The sequence below is a fragment of the Thrips palmi genome, unplaced genomic scaffold (assembly GCF_012932325.1).
Source record: "Thrips palmi isolate BJ-2018 unplaced genomic scaffold, TpBJ-2018v1 HiC_scaffold_16, whole genome shotgun sequence".
NCBI lineage: Eukaryota > Metazoa > Arthropoda > Insecta > Thysanoptera > Thripidae > Thrips > Thrips palmi.
The window spans coordinates 10,228,177-10,254,897 of NW_023144625.1; the positions used below are offsets into that span (position 1 = coordinate 10,228,177).

Consider the following 26,721-nt stretch of genomic DNA (forward strand, 5'->3'; position numbering starts at 1 on the left):
GAGGTTGACATTTTGCGGCGCCAGATCGGGTGGCTCGTCCAAAATTATGTAAAACGCTCATGACGATTGACACTCTGTTCCCGGGAGTCTTGCCTTGGGGGCCGGGAGGGCCGGGCTCAGGTGAGGCCCGTCACCAACGCCGTGCTACGCCGTGCGGCTGCGGCTCGGCAACTTCTTCGACGCCTTACGACTAGATGCGCAACGTGACCAAGATCGACGGGAATGCCGAAATACTCGGACCCACGTGTTTTAAATGTTCCCGCCAGTCTCACATGATTAGTCGACGTTCATTGTCAAAACGTATATATTTGAGATTTTTCCTCTTAATCGGAAAGCTTCAAAGAATTCATAGGGAAAATTTCAACAATTTTTCATGACAATGCTCTTAACGCCTGTACTACTTTAAGAAAGATAAATTCACTGACCCACTAGATTCCTCTGGAAGGGAACCAGGGGAACTCTCACTAACGGTGCGATTTCGTTTCGAACGACGTTGCGGTGATTTGCGCCTTGTGTGAGGGTTGGACAAGATTAGTCCTCGGGTCCTTAGGTTGCTCGTTGTGCAAGATCGGTTATTGTTCGTATTCAGGAGAAATCCGTGGAGAAGTGAGTCTGAATAAACAAGGTATTGTGGTAGTGACAAAGAGTAACATTAGGCTCAAGAGGAAGGTAGCTTCTTTTTGTTTAAAACTTTGTTTAATATTTTTCTATAAAGTACAGTATAAACAGCCAAAATAATAAAGTTGTACAGTGTAGGCTGAGGTTGGGATGTGCACTCAAACATTAGGTAATGGTGAAAATCTGGTGAATTTTCCATTAACATTTGAAGTCACATTTAACTAACTAAATGAAACCAGCACAGAAATCTTCACTTCTTACAGCTGATAACACAGTTTGTACCAAAATAGACAATTATACAGCTACAAACATGTATGTACAGGTATCACAAAAAGGATATTTTAAAACACATCCTGCAAGTTTTTGTGTTTTCAAAATATAAAAAGAACAGAAGTAAAAAAGTTCAACTGTTCTTCATTATGTTTTCCATTGTCAAAGAATAGTACAACAATAATTTGGTATAAAAATGCTTGATAAAAGAGATGACTTAGAACATCAGCCATTCTGAAAGGCAGAATACCTTAAGTGTTTGACACATGGAAAAGAGAGAGGAAACAGAAGAACATTTCTGGATTCATTCCACACCATTTGACGGACATAACATGTAGTGCATCTGCATAGTCTAATAAAATGAGACAGAATATGCTTAGGCAGTCTTCCAAAACTTGCATGTAGACAAAGCAAAATCAAAAGAGACAGGCTAAATGGAGTGACATTTTCCTCAAAGTAAAAGACTGCAAACTTTCAAAACAGAACTTTTAGAGGGAATTAAAATTCTTCTTTAATTCTTTGGTCCAAGAAGCTGCACGTAGTCTTTATGGGAAATACACAGGAAACAGAATGAAGAAAACAATCAGAGTAAATTCAAATTAACAAAATGAAATCAACCCTGGAACATGAGTATTTATTGCTTTTAAAATCTAAAACCCTCTTAAATTAAGTCAGAAATTTGAAATGGAAGATTGACAGAGAATGAAGAGTGGCAGATTCAGAAATTCTTTCACAATTAGTTGGTTTCAGAATCATCTGAATAAGCAATAGGCTTGATTTTCTTTCGGATATTTTTAGAATCAGAAGATCTTGATCGTTCTCTGCGCTTTCTATCACTGTGAGAGCTCTTCTTCCTCCTATTATGTGAGTGGTGACTGGATTGATGGTGTTCACGCCTATCACTATTGTTTCTATGACTATCAGAGCTAGAATTGCCACCAGCGACAATCCAGGAAGCATGTCCTTGATCAGTCCTTGTGCGAGTCATCACAAGATTACATCCTTTAGAACCAGAAGCATGTGAGGATGTATCATCTTCTCCTGAAGAGTACCGGTTACTAAATCCGTTTTGAACGATTGCTGATCGAATGACACTTTTGGGAGAAGAGTGATCACTTTCTGAAAAATCCGAGCTCCTAGGCCGAAAAGTACTGGGCTTTGAGCACTGAGCACGTTTAGGAGAGAATAAAACATTGTCTCTTTTGTCCCGGGTCTTAGACCTTCCTTTAGAAGTAGATGGCTGGCTATCCTCTTCCTCATCACTGCTCTGGACTGTACTTTTTCTTTTCCTTGATTTTGAGTGCTTCTGACCTTTGCTTTTGTCTTCTCGTTTACTCTTCCTGTGCTTGGAACGTCGTGTTTTCTTTCTTACTCTTTCTTTCTCTTCTTCTGAACATGATGTGGAAGAAGATTGAGATGAGCTCCGACGCTTTGTAAAGCAACTTTTCTTGACCTAGAATTTTTAAATAATTTAGTTGTTTGTTTAATACGGTGGGAATGCTCAAAATATGAGGCAATACAAATAACACTTACAGATTTCTTTATCCTATTGGCATAAGTGTAAGTATTATCTGAGGTAGAAGTATCATCAGATGATATATCCTACATATTTGAAACAAAATAAAAACAAAGAAAGCAGAAAGTTAAGTCTTGTTTGGAAAGATAACATTAAAGTTGGCAAGGGGGAAAAAAATCACAGGGTAGTAGCTTACATTTAAATTTCCATCATGCCACTTGTGTGCAGCAGCAGTGTTATTCCCAAGGCGTATGCAAATTGGGCTGTCAGTTAAGTTGACATAAGAACCTGAGGCATGTGCCGCAGAAGTTGATGGTGGCGTGGAATGGCCAGGGTGCTCAGGGGAGGAGAGGGTTATTACTTCAGGCGTTCTTTCATGACGGGGCTTTACGTAGCCAACAATCTGAATGTCTTCTGCAACATCACTTTCACTGTCTGAAGATACATTTACCTTCAGGAAGAAAAAAAAGTTACTTTCGTTGGTTTCATTGCGGCGAAAATTAAGTCAAACAACGTAAAATAATGAGAACATAACAACTTACCACAGACGTATGAGCAATGGATGAGGAAATTCTTTGAGGAAAATGAGAGTGTGTAGATGTTTCAGAATGACTGGCTGTCGAGGTAGATGCAGATGCAGAGCTAGATGCACCTCTTCTGGCAGTTGCAGTTGGCTCATTTTCTATGATCTGAAAGAAGAAAGGTCAGTCAAACCACAGAAAACAGCAAAGAAACTTTTCCAGAACAGCATCAATAGGGACTCACTAAAACATCATCATCATCATCTGGACCGGAGACACCAGCATCAGATGACTCAATATCATCTATTTCTATGGAATAGCCAGCACCACCATTGGGATGATATTGGACTGCTCGGTCATAACCAACCTGTTACCAGAGATAATTTGGAAATCAAGGCAAAAGCACTCCATGGTGTCAAGTATGTGAAAAAAAATTCCCAAGCGTAAAGCCTGAATGAGGAATGTAACACACACCAAGTCATAAGTAGAGCTTGCAAATGCTCTTAGTTCATGGCAGAAATGAGGTGCATGCTGGTGTCCTATCAGTCGGGCAACTTGACTCCTAAAGGTGGCCGACTGTATGCTGTGCATTGGCAGTAGCTCCAAAATTTTCCCCATTACATAAGCAGTTTGACCACCACTTTCTAAGAGAACGTTCAACTCTCTATTTAAAAAAGGAATCAAACGATGCAACTGAGCTGGGTTTTGGCTAAATTGAAAAATTTTCAAAATTAAAACAAATTGGTTATTTAGATAAGTACAACCATATAAAATTAACACTCAGGCTTACGTATAGAACTCAGGAGAACAATCCCTATATCGGCCAGTAATATCTGGTTGCAGTCTGGCCCACAAGTCTCTCTGATAAATAGATCTTCGGAAAGCTGAGGTTCCATTGGGATTTGCCCTTCGAGTCGCATAAGTGGGAGGACCGTGTGGAATTACGCCAAAAGTAAATGCAGGGCGATAGTTTCCATGAGCACCTGGAAGGTACCTTCCTACTAATGCCATGATATCAGTAGCTGAAGGCATGTATGTACTAACAGCATCAAGAAGAAAAAAATGAGGAGATTTAAAAACATGAAAAAACAGACAACCAATAAAATATATGCAATAAATAAGCAAAAACATACGTATACAAATGGGGATGAGGTGGTGGTCTTTGAGGTTCTCTAATAACAGTATCAACATCATAATCATCTTGACTTCTTACATTATGAATAATGGAAGCAAATGCGACTTTGCAAAGAGGGCACTCTGCTTTGACCTAGACAAAAAAGAAACAAGATAAATAAGATCATATGAACATTCATAACATTCAAATGAATTGGATGGCCTACACCTAGAGCTCACCTTAGACCATTCACGAAGGCATACATAGCAAAACTGATGACAGCAACTGTTGGTGAATGATTTATCTGTCAGAGGCCCTAAACAAATTGCACAGTTCTCTGGTGAGGCGGGACGGCCAGGTGATGGTGAGCGGGATTGTTCCTTGATATCGGTAGAGTCGTTCCATCTTGAGGGGCTGGATTTGGAACTGCCAGCTCGCGGAGGCGTATCGGGGCATTTACATAGTGGAGGAGTGGCGGGGCAAGTTGGTTCCTCCATCTGCAACGACAAACACGAAACATAGTTACTGTCACTGTCATCACCAGACTACTTTCAGCCAAGCACATCCCATCATTAATATATAGGGACAAGCACATTTAAAACAATGGGAAAAAAGAAACTTAATTTATTCATTCAAAATGTATTAAGGGATCCCTAGGTGGTGCAATACATGCGGGGCACCAGTAAATAAAATGCGAAATAGTGGAGGAAAATTGAAAGAGTTAGGCTAAGGAGGACACGAAGCCTGTAACGGGTGTTAGATAACAAGAAGATGCATGGAGGATAAAAGAACTTGTACTAAAACCGTACCATTACAGGACATGGAAACGCATGAAATCTGAATAAATTTCAATTTGGATTTCAGATAAAGACTGACAATTTCTTAAAAAATACAACACAAAAACAGCAGAGATTGGCGATGACCGACGCCTTCTCAGAACTTCGTTGACGATTTCTTATGGGAGATCTAGGAAGCGGTGCCGGTGTCGGTGTCGGAGAAACTGCGGATCCAACAGGCCGAGAGTGTAATTTGGGCATTTGGGGGCCGAACGATGTGACTTGCGTCTGCCGCAAATCCAGTTTGGCATTTGCTTGATTCGTACAGCCAAGTATTGGATACGCCTTTATGCTGTGAACTTGGGATACAGTGTCGATCTGACTGATTATCTGTCGTAAAGCAGTACGATGACGGAATATAAACTTGTTGTTGTTGGAGGTGAGTAAACTTGACACGCCCCTGAACATGTATGTTTTAGAACAATGGAAACTTTCTACGGCGTTAAAAGTTTCCTAAACTACCTCAACGCGCATGCGAGTGATGGAGAGTGATTTTTACCACGAATTTTCATCGCCTCTTCGGCTCTAAACCCACCCTCAACTACCGTTGTCTTGGCTTCATCTCTAGCATCAAAATGTGCAATGTTGCACGGTTGTATCGACCAAAGAAAAAGAAAGATAATTGAATCGGCGGATCCCTCTTTGATGCAATTCCTGGTTGCATATATTTTCGTGAAGAATTAATTCGATCGTCTACTTGCTATCGTGTTTCATAGACTAACTTAGGTGCTCAGGATTTCAACCCCTTGATCACCTGTTGCTAACCTTAGAATGTCACCTGTTGAGGGCTGAATGGAATGTATCCAGTTTCCAGTTTGTTTCTCTTCCCAATATGTTTTTGTGACGTTTAGTATTAAAACTCAGTAATTATTTGAACAGTTGGTTCTATTTTGTTCAGTGTGATCCTGGCCATTGAACTGATTCCTCCGTTCAACTCCTGTCTAAACGCAATTTTTTTTTAAATTTGTTTTTATATGCCTGATTTCAAATTTCCATTTTTCTTGTCTGTACAGCTGGAGGTGTTGGTAAAAGTGCCCTTACCATTCAGCTTATTCAGAACCAGTGAGTACTGTTCCACTAGTCTTGTTAACTTAGTAGTCAGTGATGCAATCAATTTAAATTTGCATCGAATGCTATGCTTGAAATCTTGAAGATGTAGATGTGGCTGAGCTGATCTTTAATTGTATTTTTTTTTTCTTTTTTCCAGCTTTGTTGATGAATATGACCCAACTATAGGTAATGGAATATAGTCTTTGTAAATTATTTCTAATAAAATTTGTAGTGTGATTACTTAATAGCAACTTCATTGGTTTTTGTGCTACAGAGGACTCTTATCGCAAGCAAGTTGTGATCGATGGAGAAACATGCCTCTTGGATATATTAGACACTGCAGGACAGGAAGAGTACAGGTAAGTTTTGGCTTGAATTTTTTGTCAAAGTATTCATATTTTGCCAAGTCTAATGCTTTTCATCTTATCATATTTTAGTGCTATGAGGGATCAATACATGCGCACTGGTGAAGGATTCTTATTGGTATTTGCTGTTAACAATGCCAAATCCTTTGAAGACATCAGCATGTACCGTGAGCAAATTAAAAGAGTCAAGGATGCAGAGGAGGTGCCTATGGTTTGTAAGTATCCATCAACAATCATTTATCTGTTGTTTCTGAAATCAAAATGTGAATTTAGAAAACAATTTATATTGTATATTTTTTCTAGTGGTTGGAAACAAATGTGATTTGCCTGCAAGAGCAGTAGAAATGAACCAAGCTCAAGAAGTAGCTAAACAATACGGCATACCATTTGTTGATACATCGGCTAAAACAAGGCAGGGTGTGGATGACGCCTTCTACACTTTGGTCAGAGAAATCAGGAAAGATGTAAGTTTTGTAGATCTCTGCCTTACTCTTATGACACAGGGCTTAAAGATAATTTCTCATACCTTCTTCATTTTTCTTTTAATTACAGAAAGAGCATCGTGGGAAACCCAAACAAAAGAAAAGTTTAATAAGCATCAATCTGAACAGGAGGAAACACTGTACTTTGTTGTGAATTTTCCGCTTTTATTTTGTCACTGCCATCTCTTATCTAGCAGCTCTTTTTCAGATACGTGTGTGGCAAAATATTTGGTACTTTCAACTTCTCTTGTTCCCCCTTCCCTCTTTAGCCAAGTTAAGTTTTTTTTGTGGAATCGTTACCTGGAAGATATAAATTTTACTGAATTTTGATGTGCAAAGGAGCGAAAGAGCCCATTGAAAAGTAGCACCTGCTCTGTTTGAATGCTTTTTTTTACTTGGAGGTATACTTACTTAGGTGCCCTTGATTTTTTTCTTCTTCATTAGGATAATAATGTTTCAGTGGATGGGATGGAAATGGCTGCATTATATTGACCCCCTCCCCCCTCCCCTCTCTTTGTAGTGCTCATTAAGGGCTTTTAAAGCTATCTTGAAAGGCGTCATCTCAATCTGCTGGAATGTTTGTTATTATTCCTGATCACTCATTTTGACCAGTGGGGCAAGTTGTAAACTGTGGTTTGCGGACATGGTGTGTAGATTATGTGCATTTCTGGTCTGCTTGATGCGGCTTGATGAGTTGACTGAATTCTCCAGCAAGGTGGTGATTGTTATTCCATTAAGTAAATGATTCAGATTTGACATGTTTGTGTGGAATGCAAGTTGCCACTGTTTTTAGCATTTTTAATTCAAGTGGAATTTTCCTGCCATGTGACTTGACTTTACTTTTTGTTTTGTGGGTATAGTCTGCATTATTAGGTAATAGTGAGAAAAGTTGGCATACATTGCCAAATTACCATGTGTTACTGTTTGGAGTATTATATTTTTACTAATTATATATTCCTTTTAAGTGGACTGAAAATCTGTAGAAAACTGTAATCCCCACATGTATCTCTGACTGACTAGTTGAAGCATAGGGAAAGCTTCTAGAAGTAGGCTCACATCCTTTGCCACAACCTTTCAACTTTAAGAGGTACTTGCTCAGAAAAATCTCTTTGAGTTATCTTACAATATTCAAATACTGATAGTTATCGATTGGAGGGTATTCCTCATGTTCTTTCTAGTCAGCTATTGATGCTGATCTCAGCATCACTTTAATGAAGCTTCAAATCATTTTCTTTCAAAATGTGGATTTCACGTTGTTTTAGTAGACTCTTACATATTTGTAAATTTTCTAACAGCAATGTTTCTTTGTTTAGCCACCTTCCTTTGTTTATCTGCAGTGACCACTTCTCTATGTCAACTTTCAGAGGCCAACTAGTTAACAAGGATTCAGGTTGTGAATCATATTGAAACCTTCCATTTTCATTCTGAATGGTCTTGGTAAATTTTATCGAGTATATTTACAATCTTGTATCTTCACTTGGTTTGTGAGGAATATCCTTCAATTATTACTTTTCATGACAGACATTTTGTCTCACTGTTGTAATTTTTTTTTGTGGTAGAAAAAATCTTTTTGTATTGCTGTCAGGGTCAGGGTAATATCTCTTGTTCTTAGTATGTGCCGTGTTTTTAACTATTCATCCTTGAAAATTTTTATTTTTGAAGAAAATTTATTCTTTTTAATAAACATTTGCATGTGTTCAACCAATAATGCTACTTGTTCATTTCCCTCCAGTCAGATTGTATTAAAAGACAATATATAATGGGTGCTTTGTGATTCCAGCTTAACTACTTACTGTATTTTAATATAAAACTGTTTGTTTGCATTTCTCATTGTGATACGGTTACACCCGGCCCTATCATATTGTGGATTAAATGTACACCTTTTGACTCAGTGTATATGATTTTCCTCCAATTTATTTCTTTTTATGTTTGTGCCTCTGCTCCATTGTTTAAATGTGAGGCAAAATATTTTATGAATTAACTTGTCTTTGATATGACTTTGTTGACTGCCCTGAGATTTGCTGAGTAAATTCTTGTGCATCTATTTTCTTTCAATATTTTTGTTTCTTTTTCTTTCTTTTTTAAATTTAGTATTATAAGGATGAAGTGTTGTGATCAGTTCATTTGTTGTGCTAGCAATAATCATCTGTGTGTTAGTGAGTGTATGTATGTATGCATGTGTCTGGCTGTTCATTTGTGTGAATGTTCATTTTTTCCTTATGAAAACCAGAAGCTGTGTGTTCGTCGAAGCTTTATCCTCCAAGGTGTTATATTTCTTGCAACATAAGTTTTTGTGTTTTTATTTCTAAAGTTCTTCAACTACGAAAGGAAACATTGATGAAACATACTCTTCTTTTGCTTTGTTCTTTTTGCCTACAACGATATGTTGTTTGTGACATACCTCAATGAGAGTAATTTGAGGCTGTTCACAAACTCCTTCAGGTCTGTTTTCACAATATGACGTGTCCAATCATCACTACAATAGTATACTTTTAAAAAAAAATTTCGGTAGTTGGCTGGCAATAGTATTGGTGTTTCAAAATTTTCATAAATTCTGCAGAGTATGTTTCGGACCTTTTTTAAAAATCTTATATTGCTATTCTGTAAATGTTGGTTTTGTTTTGATTTGAAAGCAGAAATTTGTTCCTTGAGTGGTGAGCATTCGAGAATGAGGTGTGACCTTTTCTGTATAAAATATCCTTTCTTATAAATGAGTCTGAACAATTATCGTTTTGATTTTCCTCTCTGACCTGACCTCGCACACTGCTTACTTTGACTTCCCCGGGCCGATACCGGTTAGGGGTGGGTCCCGGTAGTGACAGGACAGCCGCTGCACGCGGTGCGTACATGTGAGGGGTAGGCCTCTAGTGATGCCGAACAAAACAAAGCCTTTGTTGTTGTTTTGTGAACGTTGTCGTTGACATCACTCTGGAAAAAACTGAAAACACACATCACCATTCAACTCGGGATTCAAGTTGGGTTGCAATTCGAGCAGCCCCATCATAATACAATTGTCTTCCCCCTCCTTCGCCGCCCCTCCCCCTCCCTCCCCCTCTTCCTTCTCATCCTCCTCTTTGCTGTCTTCAACTTGATGCTACTTGTTTTTGCCAACATATTTAACAAAATATGAGTGCTTAGGGACTCACTTGTTGATTTAGTATTCATTATTTTAGACTTTCGTGGAGTGGAATGCCTTTTGTGCCGAACATCGCACGCCCCCTCCCACCCCCTCCCATTAGGGTCCCCCTCCCATCCGGCACAGTGGCAGCTTGTCAATTCTGAATGGTCTGTATCGCTGCGGAAACTGGAAACAGTAAGAAAGGGTGGAAAAGGATGTACTGGGTTCACAGTTTTGGAGACCACCTTGCGAAGTCCCAGCCTTAGGCCAAGCCGCCAAGCGGCGGAAAGGAGATTTTAGGTGGGAAGGGAGTGGGAGGAAAGTGGGTGGAGGTGTATTAATGCTTCTGCGCATGCGCTTCCGCGTCGCTCTCACCAGATTCATAGCCAACTGTCCCACTAACCCCCTAAGATGCAGCCCTGCCATTTTTTATACTGTGGACTTATCGACAAGCTTTTCACTGACCGCACTTTATTTAGATTCCGCAATTTAATTTTCCAACGTGCATTGAAACACATCTTAGCACTTTTGGCCATGTTTTCCGCGCACCGTCTCCCGCGCCGACGGTGGAGCCCGCGCGAGCCCGCGCAAGATGGCTGTGGCCCCGCGGAGACGTTCGCGTTGCCGAGGTTGGTATTGGAAGGAAAAAGTGCTCCGAAATGGCGTCGGATACAGATAGGCAAGTGAATTCGTCCCCAGCAAAACGGCTAAAACTCGACCATACGGATCTTTTATCGGATTCAAGCGTTGAAATAAGCATCGGGAGTGTCCCTGCATCTGTTAAGCCCAGCCAAGATGGGTTTGATCCAGGGATGGGCCCGCACCAAGGTATTTTAGCTGGCGGGGACCCTCGGTTCAGGCCTAGGTCTAGTCTTTCGCCTGGTAGGCCTAGCGGGCCCGATGAGCCACAGCCTTCAACATTTGACATCGGCATCGGGATTGTGTCTGCTGGGGTCGCCGACGAAGATGTCCAACAGGAGGTTGAGGACCAGGACCGAGATGCTGACGACGATCGGGACGAAGTTTCTTCTACTGTGAGCAGCCTTTCCATTAGTGGATTGTCAGATATGAGTGGGCAAGGTTGGAAACCCGTGGTGGGCCCTATGACTTGGGTGCAGCGGCAAATCCAGACGGGTGTCAAGCCCAGGGAAATCCTCAACCACCTAGGAGCAGACCCTACTGACATTCCCGTCGACATGGATGACATGACGCTTTGGAAGATAATTGTCAACATGATGAGTGTGCCTCCAAGAAGATCTAAACTCCGGAATATCAACACATTGCAAGATGTTGTTGGGCTGATAAAAAGTTGCAGTCGTATCATTGTCCTCACTGGCGCAGGCGTTTCTGTTTCCTGCGGTATTCCAGATTTTAGAAGTCGAGATGGAATTTATTCAAGATTAGCTGTTGATTTTCCTGATTTACCAGATCCACAGGCTATGTTTGATATAAATTATTTCAGTCAAGATCCACGTCCATTCTTCAAATTTGCTCGAGAGATATATCCAGGCCAGTTTAAACCATCAGCATGTCACAGGTTTATCAAGAAAATTGAAGAGCACGGAAAATTACTGCGAAACTATTCTCAAAACATTGATACTTTGGAGCATGTCGCAGGTATCAAAAATGTAATTGAGTGTCATGGGTCCTTTTCAAATGCATCTTGTACTAGATGTAAGCACAAAGTCACTGCAGAAGAGATTCGGGAAAATATTATGCAACAGAAGATACCTTATTGTCCAAAATGTTTCCACTCGGGGCTCTCAGAATCCTGCTCCTCAGGGAGCAACACAGATTACAGTTCCTTATTCAACAAAGGAATAATGAAACCAGACATTGTTTTCTTTGGAGAGGGCTTACCAGAAGCTTTCCATGATGCAATGGCTGCTGACAAAGATGTCTGTGACCTGTTGATTGTCATCGGCTCCTCACTGAAGGTACGGCCGGTTGCACTGATTCCAAACTCCATCCCTGCCCATGTTCCTCAGATTTTAATCAATCGAGAGCCATTGCCGCACTTACGGTTTGATGTGGAATTGTTGGGAGATGGTGATGTAATTGTAAATCAGCTGTGCCACCTCTTAGAAGATGGGTGGTCAGAGCTGTGTAGTCAACCAGTACTGTCAGAAGCCGGAAATCTTCTTCCTTCATCGGTTGATAGGGCCAGTGAGAGGGACCTAGTCCATTCTCTGAAAAGTCAAGATGCCAACAAGTCTGTCAAAGCCTTAGAGACGGACATTGGAGTCAGTTTATCCTCAGCTGAAGATGTCAACAGAGTCTTAAAAGAAGTTATCCCTGAAGCTGGTGTCATTCCTGTTGTGGAACTATCAAATGAAGAAGTTTTAAGTGCACTGGAAGATCATGCTATGGCCACTGAGAAGAACGAGTTTGAAGGTGAGGTAAAGCTGAGACACATGTCAGTTGACTCAACACCAGATATTGACATTGAAGCTGGATCATCGTGTGATATTAAAGAAGCTGATGCAGAATTGGAGTCAAGAATTGCTGCTTGTGTTGCCAATAGTGGCATGTCTGTCTCTGGTGTCCCTGGGTCAGCCAAAGAAAGACACTTGTCACTTGATTCCACAAGAGACTCTGGAATCGGAGATAGCTGCAACAGTGTTGATAGTAGTGTAGACAAGGAGAGGGACACAAATACTGAGTCGACAAGTGATTTAACAAGTAATTCATGGAACAAAGCAAAAGAAAGCATTGCATCGCGTCTTCCTGTTAATTGCTTCCATTTTGTGGCTCCAAGTAGGTACATATTTCCTGGAGCTGAGGTGTTTGTGGAAAGGTCCAACTACAGTGACACTGATAGTGAGTCTGGTAGTGATTCTCATGATTCCACCGATGAGAGTTTTGAAGAGCAAGAAACTGAAAATGATTGTGAAAAGGCTGAACCAATGACTCAGCAGACTGAATGCAATGCTCCCTCCTCTGTCAAGTCTTGTGACTCAGTGCATTAACTTGTTATTCTTCTTTGTTTGGAAAATTGTTGTTATTCTTGTGTGTACAGCGCTTTGTGCGACTCATGTTTCGTGCAGTTACTTGTTAATTAACTATAATTTGTACATATATAGCTGTCTATTTTATTTAATCAAAAGCCAGTAACATTTTTCCTATTGATCTTCTGAAGTTTTTGGAATATTGTTTCTTCCTCATGAACTTCCCCTTTTTTTGCATATTTATTGACTTGTTAAATTCATTATCAACTTTTCTTTTCCACAATTTCAAAAAATTAAATTTTATTTGTTCAATTGTTTCATAATTTTGTATTGGATTTGTATTTGTGTTGGCCTTCAAAGATTGCTGTCTGCGTGTTTGATTTTGTATTATTTTGAAGTGGCATTGCAATGTAGTAGCATTTATCAGTGGAAATACGCCTGTCATAGTGTTCCCAAGTAGCTTGATTTTGTTACTCTTTGGTGTTCATTGTTTCTGCCATTGTCTGAAACAAGTACAAAAATTCAATGCTTGCTGATAGTTTTGATTGATTTTTTTGTTCTTCTGGTTTGTGGCTTGGTTGACTGAACCTGTTCTTTTTGCAATACCATATTGTTGCAATTCTTATTTTTGTTTAAGGGCTGCCAGTCTGGTTTCAAAATCCTAGAAAATCTACTTTAACTTTTGGACTTAATTGCTTGCTTGAATTAATGATGTTTTCTAATTTCTGTTGAGGGGTTTTGTTTGTGCCATTTTAGATTAAGCTTGTTTCATTGACTCAAAAACTGGTAAATTTTTGATAGTGCTACATTAATTTTTATTCTTGAGATCACAACATTAAAGAGGTCATAGTTTTGTCTTTCTCCCCCTCTCGGTACCGCTTTCTTTGTCCATCCCCTCTTTATTTTCTTAAAATATTTTAACACTTAGTGGCAGTCCTCACATTCTACTAAAGCTTTAATTTTTTTAGTTTGCTGACAATTATTCACTTTTTGTTGTGATTGTTTTTGTACATTATAAATTTCTGTAGTTCATCTATAGTACAAAATATACTGATCCAATATTGGGTTGGTGACTTAAAGAGTTTTTGTATAAAGTTTGCAACTGAAGGTGCTCTTTATGTCTTGAGTTAACACATTTTATAAGTCAAAGAATGAATTTCTTCTCAGTGTGTATTATATCTTTCATTATTGTTGAAATGGAGAAATTTGGCCCGACACGGGTCATTGTCGCTATCCTTGTGTTGATGCTGCAGTTTCAATTATCATTTTGAAGCTGCCTTTGAAGGGCAGTAGACTGCTATGTTACTTCCTAAAGAAATATATTTACATCTGCATTGAAATTGTTTGCAGAGGCGTTTGTTGATCTGCCGTAGAATGGTACGGAAGAGTTGATTCATATATATTTAAATATTGGGTTTGCTGACTTAAGCAACCATGATTGTTCCTTCGATAAGGAACATATTTGTACTGGTTTTGGTATGGAGTGAAGGTACATGTACTTTATGCAATTGTCGGGTAATTTTATAAATTCTTGTATAATTTCAATCAAACTGTAATAGCATATTTTAATTTTGTTTCCTTTGCACACTTGGGCTTTGTCCCATTTAAGATCTCAGTAGGGCTCTCTGGCTTACCTTTATAAGTATGGAATGCTGCAGTGCAGCTAAGTAATATTTGTGTAAATACATTAATACAAGTATGGATGTTCTTTCTCAAATAGATAGTTTAGTTGTTCACTTTATTTTGAGTGACTGAATGCTTGTGTGTGTGTGTGTGTGTGCATGTGTGAGTGTGTGAGCGAATGCGCGCGGGAGCAAGCGAGCATGTGTTTCATAGTGCATGGAAAAGCTCACCTGAAATTGTCTCCTTTTATTTTTATGTGGAGAATTAAGTGACTAGGTTGCATTTAATTTCTTAGGTTTCTTGCTTCCATTGTCGTAACATCAGTCAGCACTATAGCAATATAAAGTTTTTATGAAGTATTGCCTGTTAATGTGAATGCTTCATTTCAGTGTATTCTTTGAGACCCTTACAAGTCCGCTTAATGTATGACAATCTGTTCTGTTAAGTCTCATGTGAGGATCTTTTCAACTTCAATGTAATTTGGCCAACTTGTGTGTATACCTTAATGTCTGTGGTTAGAATTCTCCTACCATGTGTGACATATTGGTGTAACATCCACCAATAGCATATGAGTCGTTTCATTTTGTTTTTGCCACACATGCTTGTGTATTCTTAATTAACAGTTGCATGCAAATCTTGTGTTGTTCTTGTTACCATTGTTGTGGTTTCTATAGCGCACTGGTTTTTCTGGAGAATGTTGGTAATGCTGTTGCTATTTTATGTTGCATAGGACGTGTTCATTGAAGATGTTTAAAAGTTAATAGCCAAGTATGTACCCTAATATTGTATATTTCCGTCCAGGGTAGGGGTCTACCTTAAGAGGAGAGTAATAGAATTGAAGTAATGCATGAAAGAGGTACCTCAACAGGTAGCAACTGGTCCTGAACTGTGTGCTTGGGATTTGTCATTGAACTTAACCAATCTATCTTCAACCATATTTGACCAAAGGTATAATTGTTCTCCACCAGCTATTAATAATTCTGATACAAGAAGTTCAAAAATTCTTAATTGTTTTTTATTTTATTTTTGTTTGTTTGCCAGCCACCAGTAACTTTATTGATTTTTTTTAAATGCATATATTTTGTTTTTATGAATCCAACTATTGAACACACAATGCAATCTGTACATACTGTGTATTCTATTTTTAAACCGAAATTGTAGTAATAATTGGTCATAAATGTACAATCACTAACTTTGTTTCTTGATCTATTTTTATGAGGGAGATTTGTTTTATGTAGCTTTTCAATGCAAAATGGATTTTAGTAGGAAGAGTTGTCCAAAGCATTGATGTCTTGAAATGTGGTTGTCACAATTGTTTTCATTCATAATGAACTATGCAGAAGTATTGTTGGAAAAAGTTTTAGGTTGTAAGCTGCATTTTCGTATCTTCATAAAATATTTCTTTAATTTATATGCATATTATTGTAGCTACAGTACAGTTTCCAGTGCATTATTAGTTGACAATTGTTTGTGATAAAATTATGATGTACTTTACTCTCGACTAACCTGATTCTCAAATGACTGTTTCGGAATGCCTCCAGTTTTGCCTGTCAAATTTCTTCTTATGTGTTTCGATAAATGATTGAATGTCTGAGACCTAGTATGACAAGGTGTTTGATTGTTCACATTATAAAGCACTGGAAATAAACATGTTTTTATTGAAAATTGTGTTACAAAATTTTATACTTTACCCACAACCAATGCAGTTTAAAAAATTTAAGTGAAATTCTTCTTTTTTAACTACACAAACATGTGCATGAAGCACTATAAAAACAAACAAAAGTTTCACACAGTAACAAAGTATCAGCTCTCATCACATTTCACACAGCCAGAAGATGCTCAAGGACTCAGCATCAGCTAAAGCAGTTTCAAACACAGTACCAACAGGAATGATAAAAAAACAACAAAAAGAGCCTTTACTCCTAGGCAAAAGGAACAACTAACAGGGCGGGTTCACAACCATTCACATCTATTTTTAGACTAATGAGTGAGAACTCGCCTAGAGAAGTCAGCCACATATGTTAAACCATAAAACACAATGGAAGTAATTTTCGGCCTAAAAAGTCTGAAATTGACCTCTTCATCATAAGAATATACTGTAGGATAAAACAAAATTTGGATGAAATTTGCATAAAAAATATTCAAGAATCTAGCAAGAGCAGCAGCATACCATTGACTACTCCTAAGGTTTAGCTAAAACACCAACTTTTCTTAAATAACGAACAATAAACGGTGTGCTGAATAATGTAATACTTATACGAACTGGAGCAAACATTTTGTGAATAGCATAGGCAACGACAAAAGCACCCACTTCCCCTGCAACCTCTGATGAAAGATCCGTTGTTGAGAAAAAGCCAGTCATGTTTACACCACTGAAACAAAAAAAAGGAAGAAGCATATCAAGATAATGTAACAATATGAGGCAAATCTGAAAAAATGAAATGGACTCCTATTGATCTTAATTTAAAACTATGGTCTGTGGTCCTGAAATTTTCCTTGGGAGGGGCTTTACTAAATGATATACAAACCTTGTGACTGCCAGATAGAAGCCACCAAGTGAAATCAGTGAAATGCCAACATGGAACACAATCACTGTAGCTCCATAATCCTTTATTGCTTTCTTGAGTAGAGAGACTTTGTCCATCTTTTTAGGATCTGCTTCGGTTTCACTATTTGGAGGTGATTTTACATCTGAACTAAAGTGGCGAAGCTGACAACTTTGCCCTAGTGCATGGATTAGTCCTGAGCTTAGATAGGTACCTTTTTTCCCATGAAGGGTGGTGGCAGCACGTGCTGCAGGATCAGTTTCTTTGATGTTGGTATAGTGGGAATTCTGAAGATCCTGAGCAACGTACTTGTCGGACCGTGCCCATTCACCCCCAGGCATATTGAGGTGAGAAGACTTTCCTTTAGCAGTGTAGGGATCAGGCACATTTGTCTGCATTGCAGAATTTAAACTGACTGTTCCTGTGCAGTCATAACTTTGAAGAAAACTGTCTGCAGAGAGATCCTGCTTGACAGTAGGTTTGCTTGAAGAGCTTTGAGTGATTATCACATCACCCGTGATATCACGAGCTCTTTGAGGGGAAAAACGACCAGTTTCAATGGCATTTATGTCCTCCACATTGGTTGGAAGGGGTATATCCTTAGCATCTGGATATGACGATGCTGTTGTTAAGTGAATATCCTGGGAGCATCTTTTTAGAATCTGCAGCTTTTCGAAATCCTTCGTTCCTGTAAATAACGGGAGACCATTGTAAACAAAACAGACTGATGGGTTAGGAAGAAAAGTGAAAGGCAAGAGGAGAAGGGAGATGGTTCATACAGAAATACTCACACAATCGAACAAAATGATACAAATTTTCAGTATTAATTATAACTGATATTATTATCAGTTGTCATTGTGGTCATGTCCAAAAGGGTAAAGTACTAACCAATGTGACTTGAGCGGCAGAATGAAGAAAGATTTAGAGTTCTTCGTTGCAGCAGAAGTTGGTGCAAACGAAGAGCCATGGTAGTAATGTACTCGGTCAGTTTCAAAAGGGGAGAAAATCTACAACACAGGACAGGCAGCTGGTGTTTTGGTGTTGCTGTTGCTGTGCTAGACAGACAACGCAGCCAGCCGACGCGGCCTTGAAGGGGCTCACTGGGGAGCTGGGAGCTGTCCTGTCATCATTGATCAACCTAACCGTAAACTGACTAAAAAGCTATTTTAAGGATAATTTTATCCAAAGGGTGCACATATTTATCGTTTGACCATTTTTGGAAGAGAAAGGACAAGTACTTTGGGAGGAAAGTAACATTTACAATGTCATTATCGTGACTGTACACAAACATCTTTCTCTTTCGCAGCCTTTATTTTTCATAACATCTCTTGTCAACTGTCCACCACTAGATTTGAAATTTGTGAAAGTTTTGTGTTCAGCTCCCTAGAAACCGACATCAGACGTCAGCAGGTTCAAGGAACCATGACAGCATTTAAAAGAAGTGCAATGGGATATGCAGTGGAATTTTAAGGCCTTGTTTGGCCTCTTTAGACTTTAACTTTCTCTGTTTTCTAAGGCAGGGGTGCTCATAATAACTATGAGCCCTAAGGGTTATGAGACCAAGGAGTCCTTGGCATTACAATTGTTTGAGGCAGTTGAAGAACAAAACATTCAGTAAGTACAACACTCAAAACCTCCTGAATTTGTAATATCCTTTTTTCCGCTGCCTGACACAACTACCATTGTTATTATTATTATTATTATTTTTTTGCAGAGACATTTTCAGATTGTTGGATCACAACAGGGCTGACCCAAACATTGTAATCCCAGAAAAAGGTGTAAGTCCCTTTCACCTTGTCATTGGCTCTGATTGTGCCTATTTTGCTGAGGAAGCAACACGAGCCTTTCTGCAACGCAATGGAAACCCTAATGTCAGGTAGGTTTCTCATTGTGAAAGTTGTCTGATGACTGTCGTTGCTTGTTCTAAAACAATGTCCTTTTCAGAAGTGAAGATGGTCTTACGCCAGTACATGTGGCTGCTGTATGGGGAAGAACGGGTCTTTTAGTTCTTCTTCTTTCTTGCGGAGGAGATCCATCCCTACGCGATAACGAAGAAGGCCGCACTCCATTGCATTTAGCATTGAAAGAAAAACATTGGGAAGCAGCCCTTATTCTCCAACGTTATCAATTAATGGACAGACGTCACAGACATAGTGGAGTTCACCCTACTCAACGTTTCAATATGAATTTAGGTAAGCTTTAAAACTGCCTTTTCTTTAAACATATAAACCAACAGAATGGACTAAACAAAATAGCCTTGTATTTTTATATGTTTTAGAAACAATTGTGGTAAATGCTGGTGAAATGCAGGCTGAATATGCAGCGTCTCCTCAAAACAATATGTACCCTATCCTTTCTCCTGTTCCTGTAAGACACTTTTTAATTTTCTTGAATAGTTATTATACACACAGTGTTTTTGTGTGTTTCTTCGTAGCTTTTTTGTTTGACAATATGTCTTTTACTATCAATGAATAATTGAAAGGTGCTCTTTGTTATCCAGGGACCTAAAAAAGGGAATAATGGCTGTGGCTGGAACATAGAGCCACTTGAAACCCAGGAATATGTTCGCCAATGGTGTCACAAGGAGTTTACTCCTGTCACAAGCACTCCTACTCACCACAAACCACTGAATTGTTCTGATTTAGTCTACAACCAAGAGACTCTTCTGAATGGAAGCCCTGTCTGCAAGACACCTAATATAACATCCTCTAAAGTAATGACTCCCAAAAATGTGGATTTTGGTGCAAACAACCTGGCTCCTGCAAATGCACAGCCTTCAAAAAGTGCACCTAAACCCTCTACAGATGTCCGCAAAAATTTATTTCTTGAATTGAAAAAGCGTTTTAATGGGCTGAAACAGTCGTTTGACAGTGCAAAAGATGATTCAGGTAAAGCAAACAACTTTGAGCGGAAAGGAAGTTTCGGATATTTTCGAAGAAAGAGTGCAGCAAAGTTGAAAAGCAGTAATCCACAAGTGACAGTTCCTGCTCTGGCCAGGAATGACAGCAAGAGCTGCATCAGTGAGAATTTAAGTTTTGTTACTTCAAGATCAGTTGATTCTCCAAGTGGAGAAAATGCTACTGATCAAAATGCTGACTGTGAAATCAAATCGAGTCTTGAAAATTCCCCTGTTGATGAAGTGGACGCTGTTCCATTGAATGGTTCTCAAGATACTTCTGTAGAATGGATTGCTAGTCAGTCCTGCTTTTCAGAAGAGCTCAGCCCCAACTCTAGTCACTCTCAATCATACTTCACATGTGATGAAGGTCCTACTTTAGCAAGGAGTGAGATATTACCCATTGTTGCTTTGGGTGACCTTCGAATGGAAGCAGTACCCATCATTCCAGAACCGCCAGTGCCACCAGTTTTACCATTATCAAAACAGAATGAAATACCACAACGCCCTCCTCGTAGGAAGCAGTTAAAAGCAATGAACACTACTAACCCTGAATCAGCCCCCTCTAGTGTGCCATCAACAACTTCTTTTGGAACAATTGTTTCCGAAGAGTACCGATACACTGATGATGATGCAGGTGTCGTTTTGATTGAAAGTCATTTGTTGGTTAAGCCAGTTGATGTTCCCAGCCCATCTGACACTGAAAGTGTGGTATCTGTACCTCATACTGTAATTAGTGATACACGCACTATCGCTTCAGATGTTTCATCGGTGCCAGCAAGTTTTCTATACGACTCCATAGCTCTTCGAAAAGAGTTAAAATCACTTGGGGAAGATGTTGGACCAATCACATCGACAACCAAAAAGGTGTACCTTCGGCGGTTGTACCGTTTAAAGAAAAGAAATAGTGGCCCATCATCTGTTTCATGTGTAACAACCTTCACACCTGAGCTGCAACGAGTATTAAATAGTGAGGAGTGGGAGTCTGATATAATGAATTATGCCAAGTATGAGATGCTTATGAGTGCTCCTTTTGAGAACCCAGATCCAAACAGACGATGGCGAGAAGGAGTTGCTAAATCATCTTTCAACTACTTGTTACTTGATCCACGAATTAGTCAAAATTTACCAGCAACTGTGACTTCTCAGAATTTGAGTACCTGGCGCCAATTCATTTCATCTGTTTTTTATATTGGAAAGGGTAAACGCTCAAGGCCATATGCTCACCTTTACCAAGCTGTTCATTCTTGGAACAGGAGAGAGATAGTAAGAAGTCAAAATGCTAAGGTTTGTTGAATTTTATTTAAGATGTAGTATTATAACCCATGTAAAAATGATGATTTTTAATTTAATCTTTGGAACTTTGTTTTACAGATTCAGCGAATTCTTGACATATGGAAAGATGGACATGGGGTAGTGTGTCTTCATGTTTTCCAGAATGTAATTCCAGTGGAGGCTTTCACCCGGGAAGCAGCTATGATAGATGCCATTGGCTCTAACAATATTGTTAATTTAAAGAGTGGGGAATATTATGGACCAGCTTCTACTTGGAGAACACGTCAAAAAAGGCAGCTTGGTGTCCATCTACTGTACAGAGCAATGAGGATATTCCTCTGTGACGGAGAGCGACAACTTCGTCCTGGAGACATTGACTGAAGCAGATCCTGCTTTTGTTTTACATTAATATCATTTCATGTATTGACTTAGAGTATTGTATTCAGATTTTTAATTTTAACTATGATGTTTCATTGTTTTCTCACGTCAAATGTGTTCATATATATTAGGTTTCTGTTTTACTCGAGAGAAATCTAATACTGGCTGTGATCATATCTTATTAGTTTACTGGTTTCCAATTTTTCTTTGAAAGAAAGAAAACAATTAAAATCTTACATGTTTGTGTATTTCTTTTAACAACTTGTGTTTGTGTTATATTACAGTGTGACAATATGTATAAATAAATAGCATTAATTTAGTAGAAAGTACTCACAATGGGGTTCTTCCCTCATTTCTGTTTCCACTATTTGCTTTTAGACATTCCTCTGCTGCTTTGAGAATAGATTTGTTTTTTTCTTTGATTGCAAGATTCTGACCCATTGTACACCAGTGCCTAGCCTCCTCGGAGAGCCCACTTTCTTTCAGAGCTAAGCCCCGGTTCACCATAATTACTGCAGCACTTGTATCAACTTCTTCTTGATTAGCAATGGCAAGAGCTTTTTCAAAACATTGCGATGCCTCTTCTTTCTCTCCAAGTGATGTTTTTATTACTCCCATGTCAGAAAGTAAAATAGCCTGCAAAAGAAGGAATGCAGTTGAAACCAGAAAACTGACATTTAAGCTTACATCACGTTTCCCAACAATATATTACTTACTCCAATTTTATTGTTCAGGTTGCCAAACACGGTTTCTGCCATTTCCAGTGCTAGTTCTAGAAACTTAACAGCTTCATTTGGTCTCTTAACATGAAGCAGGAATAAACTGTACCGATCCAAAGTCTGTGTGTAGAGTATAAGTGTGTCTTCATCGGATGCACCTTCAGTAATTTTCTTCTTTAATGAGTCCAAGCAGAAAAGAAATCCTTGCTCACTCTTCCTGTTGAAAGGAGTTCTTAATAAAGAAAAAGAACTTTCATACATCAGACTGTGTAACGAATATGGGTACTTACGTGTAATCGCCCATGGTCAAAAATGTGTCGGCTATTTTGAGACTGATATTTATAACAATAATGTCATCCTGAGCTAAACCACTGCCAATCAATCTTTTCAACACCTCCACAAAAAGAGCTTGAGCTTTTTGATGCTCACCATTTTCAAAAGCTAAATTAGCCATGGTATCATAAACATATGTGATGCCCTTTTCATGTTTCATGTCCTGGGCCATTTTCAATGCTATATGTAAAAGACGCTCAGCCTTCTGTGGTTCTCCATTCTGCAACATTTAAAGTTTCTGAGTGACATAACGTTACATGAGTTTTGTTAAAGACGATAACGACGTTACATAACCCATCGCACCTCCATGAGTAATATACTCCTCTTGATGTGATTTACTAAATTTTTTTCTGGAGTCAGTTCTTCTGTTTCATCACTTGGAAAAATTCCCTTTAATATAGCAGGCACAAACATGATTCTCAAGTGGGAATAGCTTTTCTTCTCATTCCTTCTGCCACCGTTTCTATGGGTACCCTTCAGCGGAGACACTTCATGGACAGCACTATTTGTCACTCCGCAAAATTTATTCCAAAGACAACCCAGGGCCTCACGGTTAGTGAGAAATGCGCTTTCAGGAATAAATGTTGAGTAAAAGGGCACATAACTGGGTCTGATTGAGTTGATTTTCCCCAGCAGACAATGCCTGAATAGCGCCATGTTTTCCTGGTGGCGCCCTCTATGCTGTCTGCTTGTGTGTAAATAAGCAAGCAAAGCAAGCAGACGTCAAGCGAATATAGTCGGGGGGCTGTTCGGTTCCTTTTTCTACACAATTTACTGTCTTTAGTTTAAATTTGAGCAATGAATCCACCAGCATCTCTTGTATATTTGAAAGAATTGCCGCCGGAAGTTCGAGAAAAAGTGTGCAGAGTTCTTGCCGAAGATCGTGCGTGGGAAGCATTGGGTTAGTCCAGTCCTTACAGTCCAAATCCTACTGTCAAGTTTACTTTCCATTTTCTTTTTATTTATTTGTTTCACCGTTTACAGTTGGGAAATTGATTGATTTGAGAATCAACATCACCTCTACTGAAGAACTGGAGAGCACAACTTCTCCGGCTGACAAATTGTTCAATATACTCACACATCACAATTTTAAGGTGACTATCTCGTCCTACAAATACCTGAAACTTTTAACCCTTTCTTTTTTGGATAAAAACATTAATGATGTTTTTTCAACAGGATGGATCCCTTAAAATTGCAACATTTTATAAGATTTGTGCAACGTTGAAACTGCGCAAACTGATGCATTGTCTAGCACCCCATGGTAAGCAAGTTATGACAGTAAAATCTCTTTTCTCATTTGCCTCTGAAATTTTAATATATGTTATTGAAACTGTGTGTTCAGTCAAGGAAGATGTGATAAAAATGGTTGAGGGTGCCATGAAGCGATCATCCTCAAATATAACTCCGGGAAATAATGTTGGTCTGACACAGAATCACACAGAGGTTTATCTACATCAGCTACCTGCCGATAAAAGAACAAAACTATGTGCAGTATTGAATCATAATGACGAATGGCGACATTTAAGTTAGTAAAGTATAAGCTATTTTAGTTTTCTCAATTTGTATTTCTATTGTATTGGTTTCTAATAATGCATCTCTGACGTTCCTTTCAGTGGCAAAGTTTGAAAAGGCTGGCTTCACACATAATCACATAAAATTGTGTGAAATGAACTCTCCAAACAATCCATCTAGTGAAGTTTTTCAATTACTCGCAGACAGAAATTTTAAAATATCACTTTTGTATGCAGCCCTGGCATCAATGAACCTCCATGAAGCAATGAACATACTGCAATGCTATGGTTTGTGCCTTCACGTTTTTACAAAATTTCAAAAATCTTCTCTGTACTGAACATTTAAAGAAAATTTTCCACCCAGCTGCAGAAATTGAGGGAAAAGTGGAAAGGGGGGTGGGGGTAGAAGGTGTGCTTGTCACAGGGATGCAGAATTGGTGCAAGGAGGTCAACTTGGCCCCAAGCTGGCAGACTATAAAACTGTAATGCCCAGTCTCACATAACTTATATCCTATCTTTTTATATCTTCAATCCAGTTGCAGAAAACTTAATGAATGCACAGCCGTATTCTCACAGGCATGATGTCAAGAACAATGTTTCTGTGACTAATAAACAGTGTGGGAATAAAAATTCAATTATAGAGAAAATGGAAAATAAAGAAAAATTAGATGGCTTCATTTCAAGAGGTAAGTAGATGTGCTGTGGACGTCTTCATATACATTGCTGGAATGCGGAGAAACAAACTTTTTAATCCTCCGCCTTGAGCAAAATGGTATTTATGTCCAGATTCTGTTTCAATATCAGGTATGGCATATACAGAACTTTCGAAAATGACAAATGGATGGAGTGACGAAAACCGTCTTGGTCCAAATGGCAAAGGAAGTTTTTACCTTGGTATACGGGATGATGGGAAGGAGGTAGCAGTGAAGAGACTGCTGCTTGAAGTAATAATAATTATAGAAAATATTCAAGTTGTAATCTTCTTTTCCAATAATTTTTATTGATTGTTTTTTTCTTCTTTTTTTTTTATAGGATGAAAAGCAACGTTGGAAAGTCCTTCAAGAGCTACACCAATTGGAAGATTTTGGAAAGAAACTGGAAGGCCATAAAAATGTCCTTAAAATGTTAATGCTCATTGAAGGCGACAGTGATAACAACCCTTGTATAATTTATCCTTTCAAAAAGAAGAAATCTTTGTATGATCATTTACAAAATAAGGTGATTTTTTTTTGTGAGGATTTCTCTTTGGAGTCTTGTTGGGGGATCTGAGTGTTAAGTTAGTATTACATAATGCATTTTTATTTTTCTCAGGGTTTTTCAATACCTCATGAGGGTTCAACGTCTTGCTGGGAGCAGAAACGAATTATTGCTCTAGGCGTAACTAAAGCATTAATTTATCTGCAAGGATGTTTTGGAAAGCAAACTGTTGTTGTGAAAAGGTTCTTGTCGTTTTTCTTAGCAAGTATTGCCATTGTTGATACATTTCAAATGATACATTCTCTCTCTTTGTTTCCAGTTCTGACATAATACTGGATGATACAATGGGGCCTTTAGTAGCAGATGTCTGTCTTCCAAGTATGATGGAAAGAAACCATTCTAAGTACCTTGCTATGTATTTGCCTCCTCAACAAGAGGGATCAGAAATAAAGACCTTCTGTCTGGGCACGGTAGGACATTTGAAAGTCAAAGTAAGGGTTTAATACTTTTTATTCTTAATATTTACTGACGGAAATTTTTCTTTGTTCATGCAGATTATTTTAGAGTTAGTCACGGGGAAAACAGCTGATAGATATGACAAGCATCCAGTAAGTACGCACTTTTGTACTGTTAGCGTTTACTTATTTGTCACTTAAGTTTTCAGTGTACCTACACCAGTAGTCTCTTTAACTTATCTTGATTTGTGTCTATTTGTGTGTGTAGGAACAACTCAAAGAGTTCAAAGAAATCTCTATGGAATCTGATGTCAGTCAAAAGATCAGCAAAAAAGAAAAAGGAAAATGGAAAGCATTAATTTTATCGTGCTTGCAAGGTTCTACTGAATTAACTGCAGTTCAAGAAATTCTAGAAGAAATGGCATAATTTGAAAACTTGCCTATTGCTGTCAGTAATGACTCGACCTTAAACATGTACCTGGTGTATCTTTTAAAACTTGTAATGTCATTCTTTTCCTGATGGATGTTGTAGAATATGATGTGAATCATACGTTTTTCTTTTCTATTGTTACATGATCCAATTGGATAATGTTTTGTTATATTTAAAATTTTATTCTATTGAAATCTAAAATTAATCAATAACAATTGTTTTTTTTTTTTTTTTTTCTTATTCGATTTTATATAAACTTGTTTCATCAACAGATCATAATTATGTTCTTTCAAATGTCATTTCTTTTACCCCTTTCCCAGGTGAAGAAAAACCTTCCAGCACACAACAGTGTGCAAGAAAGAGTCTTTATAAAACTACACTGCGATCTGCTGGCAAGTTTTATTTGTGGCAAAAGCGTATCTGGTCAATCACGAACTGGTCAATCTTGATCCCTAATTTTTTTTTGTGGGGGGAAGGGGGAGGTACAATCTAAAAGCACCACAAAATGTTGATGTAATTT

General features: G+C 38.6%; 7 protein-coding genes across 7 annotated transcripts; 4 read left to right on the forward strand and 3 right to left on the reverse strand.

Annotated features, from left to right (window-relative positions):
* Positions 1-1,179: 1,179 nt before the first annotated feature.
* Positions 1,180-5,003, reverse strand: LOC117642185 (E3 ubiquitin-protein ligase Topors). Its single transcript, XM_034380120.1, has 10 exons — positions 4,849-5,003; positions 4,279-4,536; positions 4,059-4,192; positions 3,716-3,964; positions 3,400-3,634; positions 3,170-3,292; positions 2,947-3,093; positions 2,601-2,855; positions 2,422-2,490; positions 1,180-2,341 (listed from the first exon to the last, which is right to left on the reverse strand). Exons 1-10 carry the CDS (start codon positions 4,849-4,851, stop codon positions 1,625-1,627), a joined length of 2,190 nt encoding a protein of 729 aa, XP_034236011.1. The 5' UTR covers positions 4,852-5,003; the 3' UTR covers positions 1,180-1,624.
* Positions 5,004-5,067: 64 nt separating this feature from the next.
* Positions 5,068-9,499, forward strand: LOC117642186 (ras-like protein). The gene is made up of 7 exons (XM_034380121.1): positions 5,068-5,254; positions 5,889-5,937; positions 6,083-6,111; positions 6,200-6,284; positions 6,363-6,505; positions 6,594-6,754; positions 6,843-9,499. Exons 1-7 carry the CDS (start codon positions 5,224-5,226, stop codon positions 6,924-6,926), a joined length of 582 nt encoding a protein of 193 aa, XP_034236012.1. The 5' UTR covers positions 5,068-5,223; the 3' UTR covers positions 6,927-9,499.
* On the forward strand, positions 9,156-16,126 carry LOC117642992 (NAD-dependent protein deacetylase sirtuin-1). The gene is made up of 2 exons (XM_034381629.1): positions 9,156-9,214; positions 10,414-16,126. Exons 1-2 carry the CDS (start codon positions 9,156-9,158, stop codon positions 12,857-12,859), a joined length of 2,505 nt encoding a protein of 834 aa, XP_034237520.1. The 3' UTR covers positions 12,860-16,126.
* Positions 16,100-18,116, reverse strand: LOC117643120. Its single transcript, XM_034381803.1, has 3 exons — positions 17,896-18,116; positions 16,990-17,695; positions 16,100-16,833 (listed from the first exon to the last, which is right to left on the reverse strand). Exons 1-3 carry the CDS (start codon positions 17,972-17,974, stop codon positions 16,644-16,646), a joined length of 975 nt encoding a protein of 324 aa, XP_034237694.1. The 5' UTR covers positions 17,975-18,116; the 3' UTR covers positions 16,100-16,643.
* A 243-nt stretch (positions 18,117-18,359) lies between these two features.
* Positions 18,360-21,892, forward strand: LOC117643117. Its single transcript, XM_034381799.1, has 6 exons — positions 18,360-18,621; positions 18,722-18,883; positions 18,952-19,199; positions 19,286-19,374; positions 19,508-21,190; positions 21,278-21,892. The coding sequence occupies exons 1-6, from the start codon at positions 18,545-18,547 to the stop codon at positions 21,557-21,559; spliced, it is 2,541 nt and encodes an 846-aa protein (XP_034237690.1). The 5' UTR covers positions 18,360-18,544; the 3' UTR covers positions 21,560-21,892.
* On the reverse strand, positions 21,782-23,297 carry LOC117643119 (tetratricopeptide repeat protein 19 homolog, mitochondrial). The gene is made up of 4 exons (XM_034381802.1): positions 22,912-23,297; positions 22,566-22,828; positions 22,273-22,492; positions 21,782-22,192 (listed from the first exon to the last, which is right to left on the reverse strand). Exons 1-4 carry the CDS (start codon positions 23,263-23,265, stop codon positions 21,887-21,889), a joined length of 1,143 nt encoding a protein of 380 aa, XP_034237693.1. The 5' UTR covers positions 23,266-23,297; the 3' UTR covers positions 21,782-21,886.
* On the forward strand, positions 23,281-26,474 carry LOC117643118 (serine/threonine-protein kinase pelle-like). Its single transcript, XM_034381801.1, has 12 exons — positions 23,281-23,509; positions 23,593-23,702; positions 23,785-23,869; positions 23,951-24,133; positions 24,222-24,407; positions 24,656-24,805; positions 24,924-25,063; positions 25,152-25,337; positions 25,431-25,558; positions 25,636-25,786; positions 25,871-25,924; positions 26,040-26,474. Exons 1-12 carry the CDS (start codon positions 23,407-23,409, stop codon positions 26,196-26,198), a joined length of 1,635 nt encoding a protein of 544 aa, XP_034237692.1. The 5' UTR covers positions 23,281-23,406; the 3' UTR covers positions 26,199-26,474.
* The last annotated feature ends 247 nt before the right edge of the window (positions 26,475-26,721 follow it).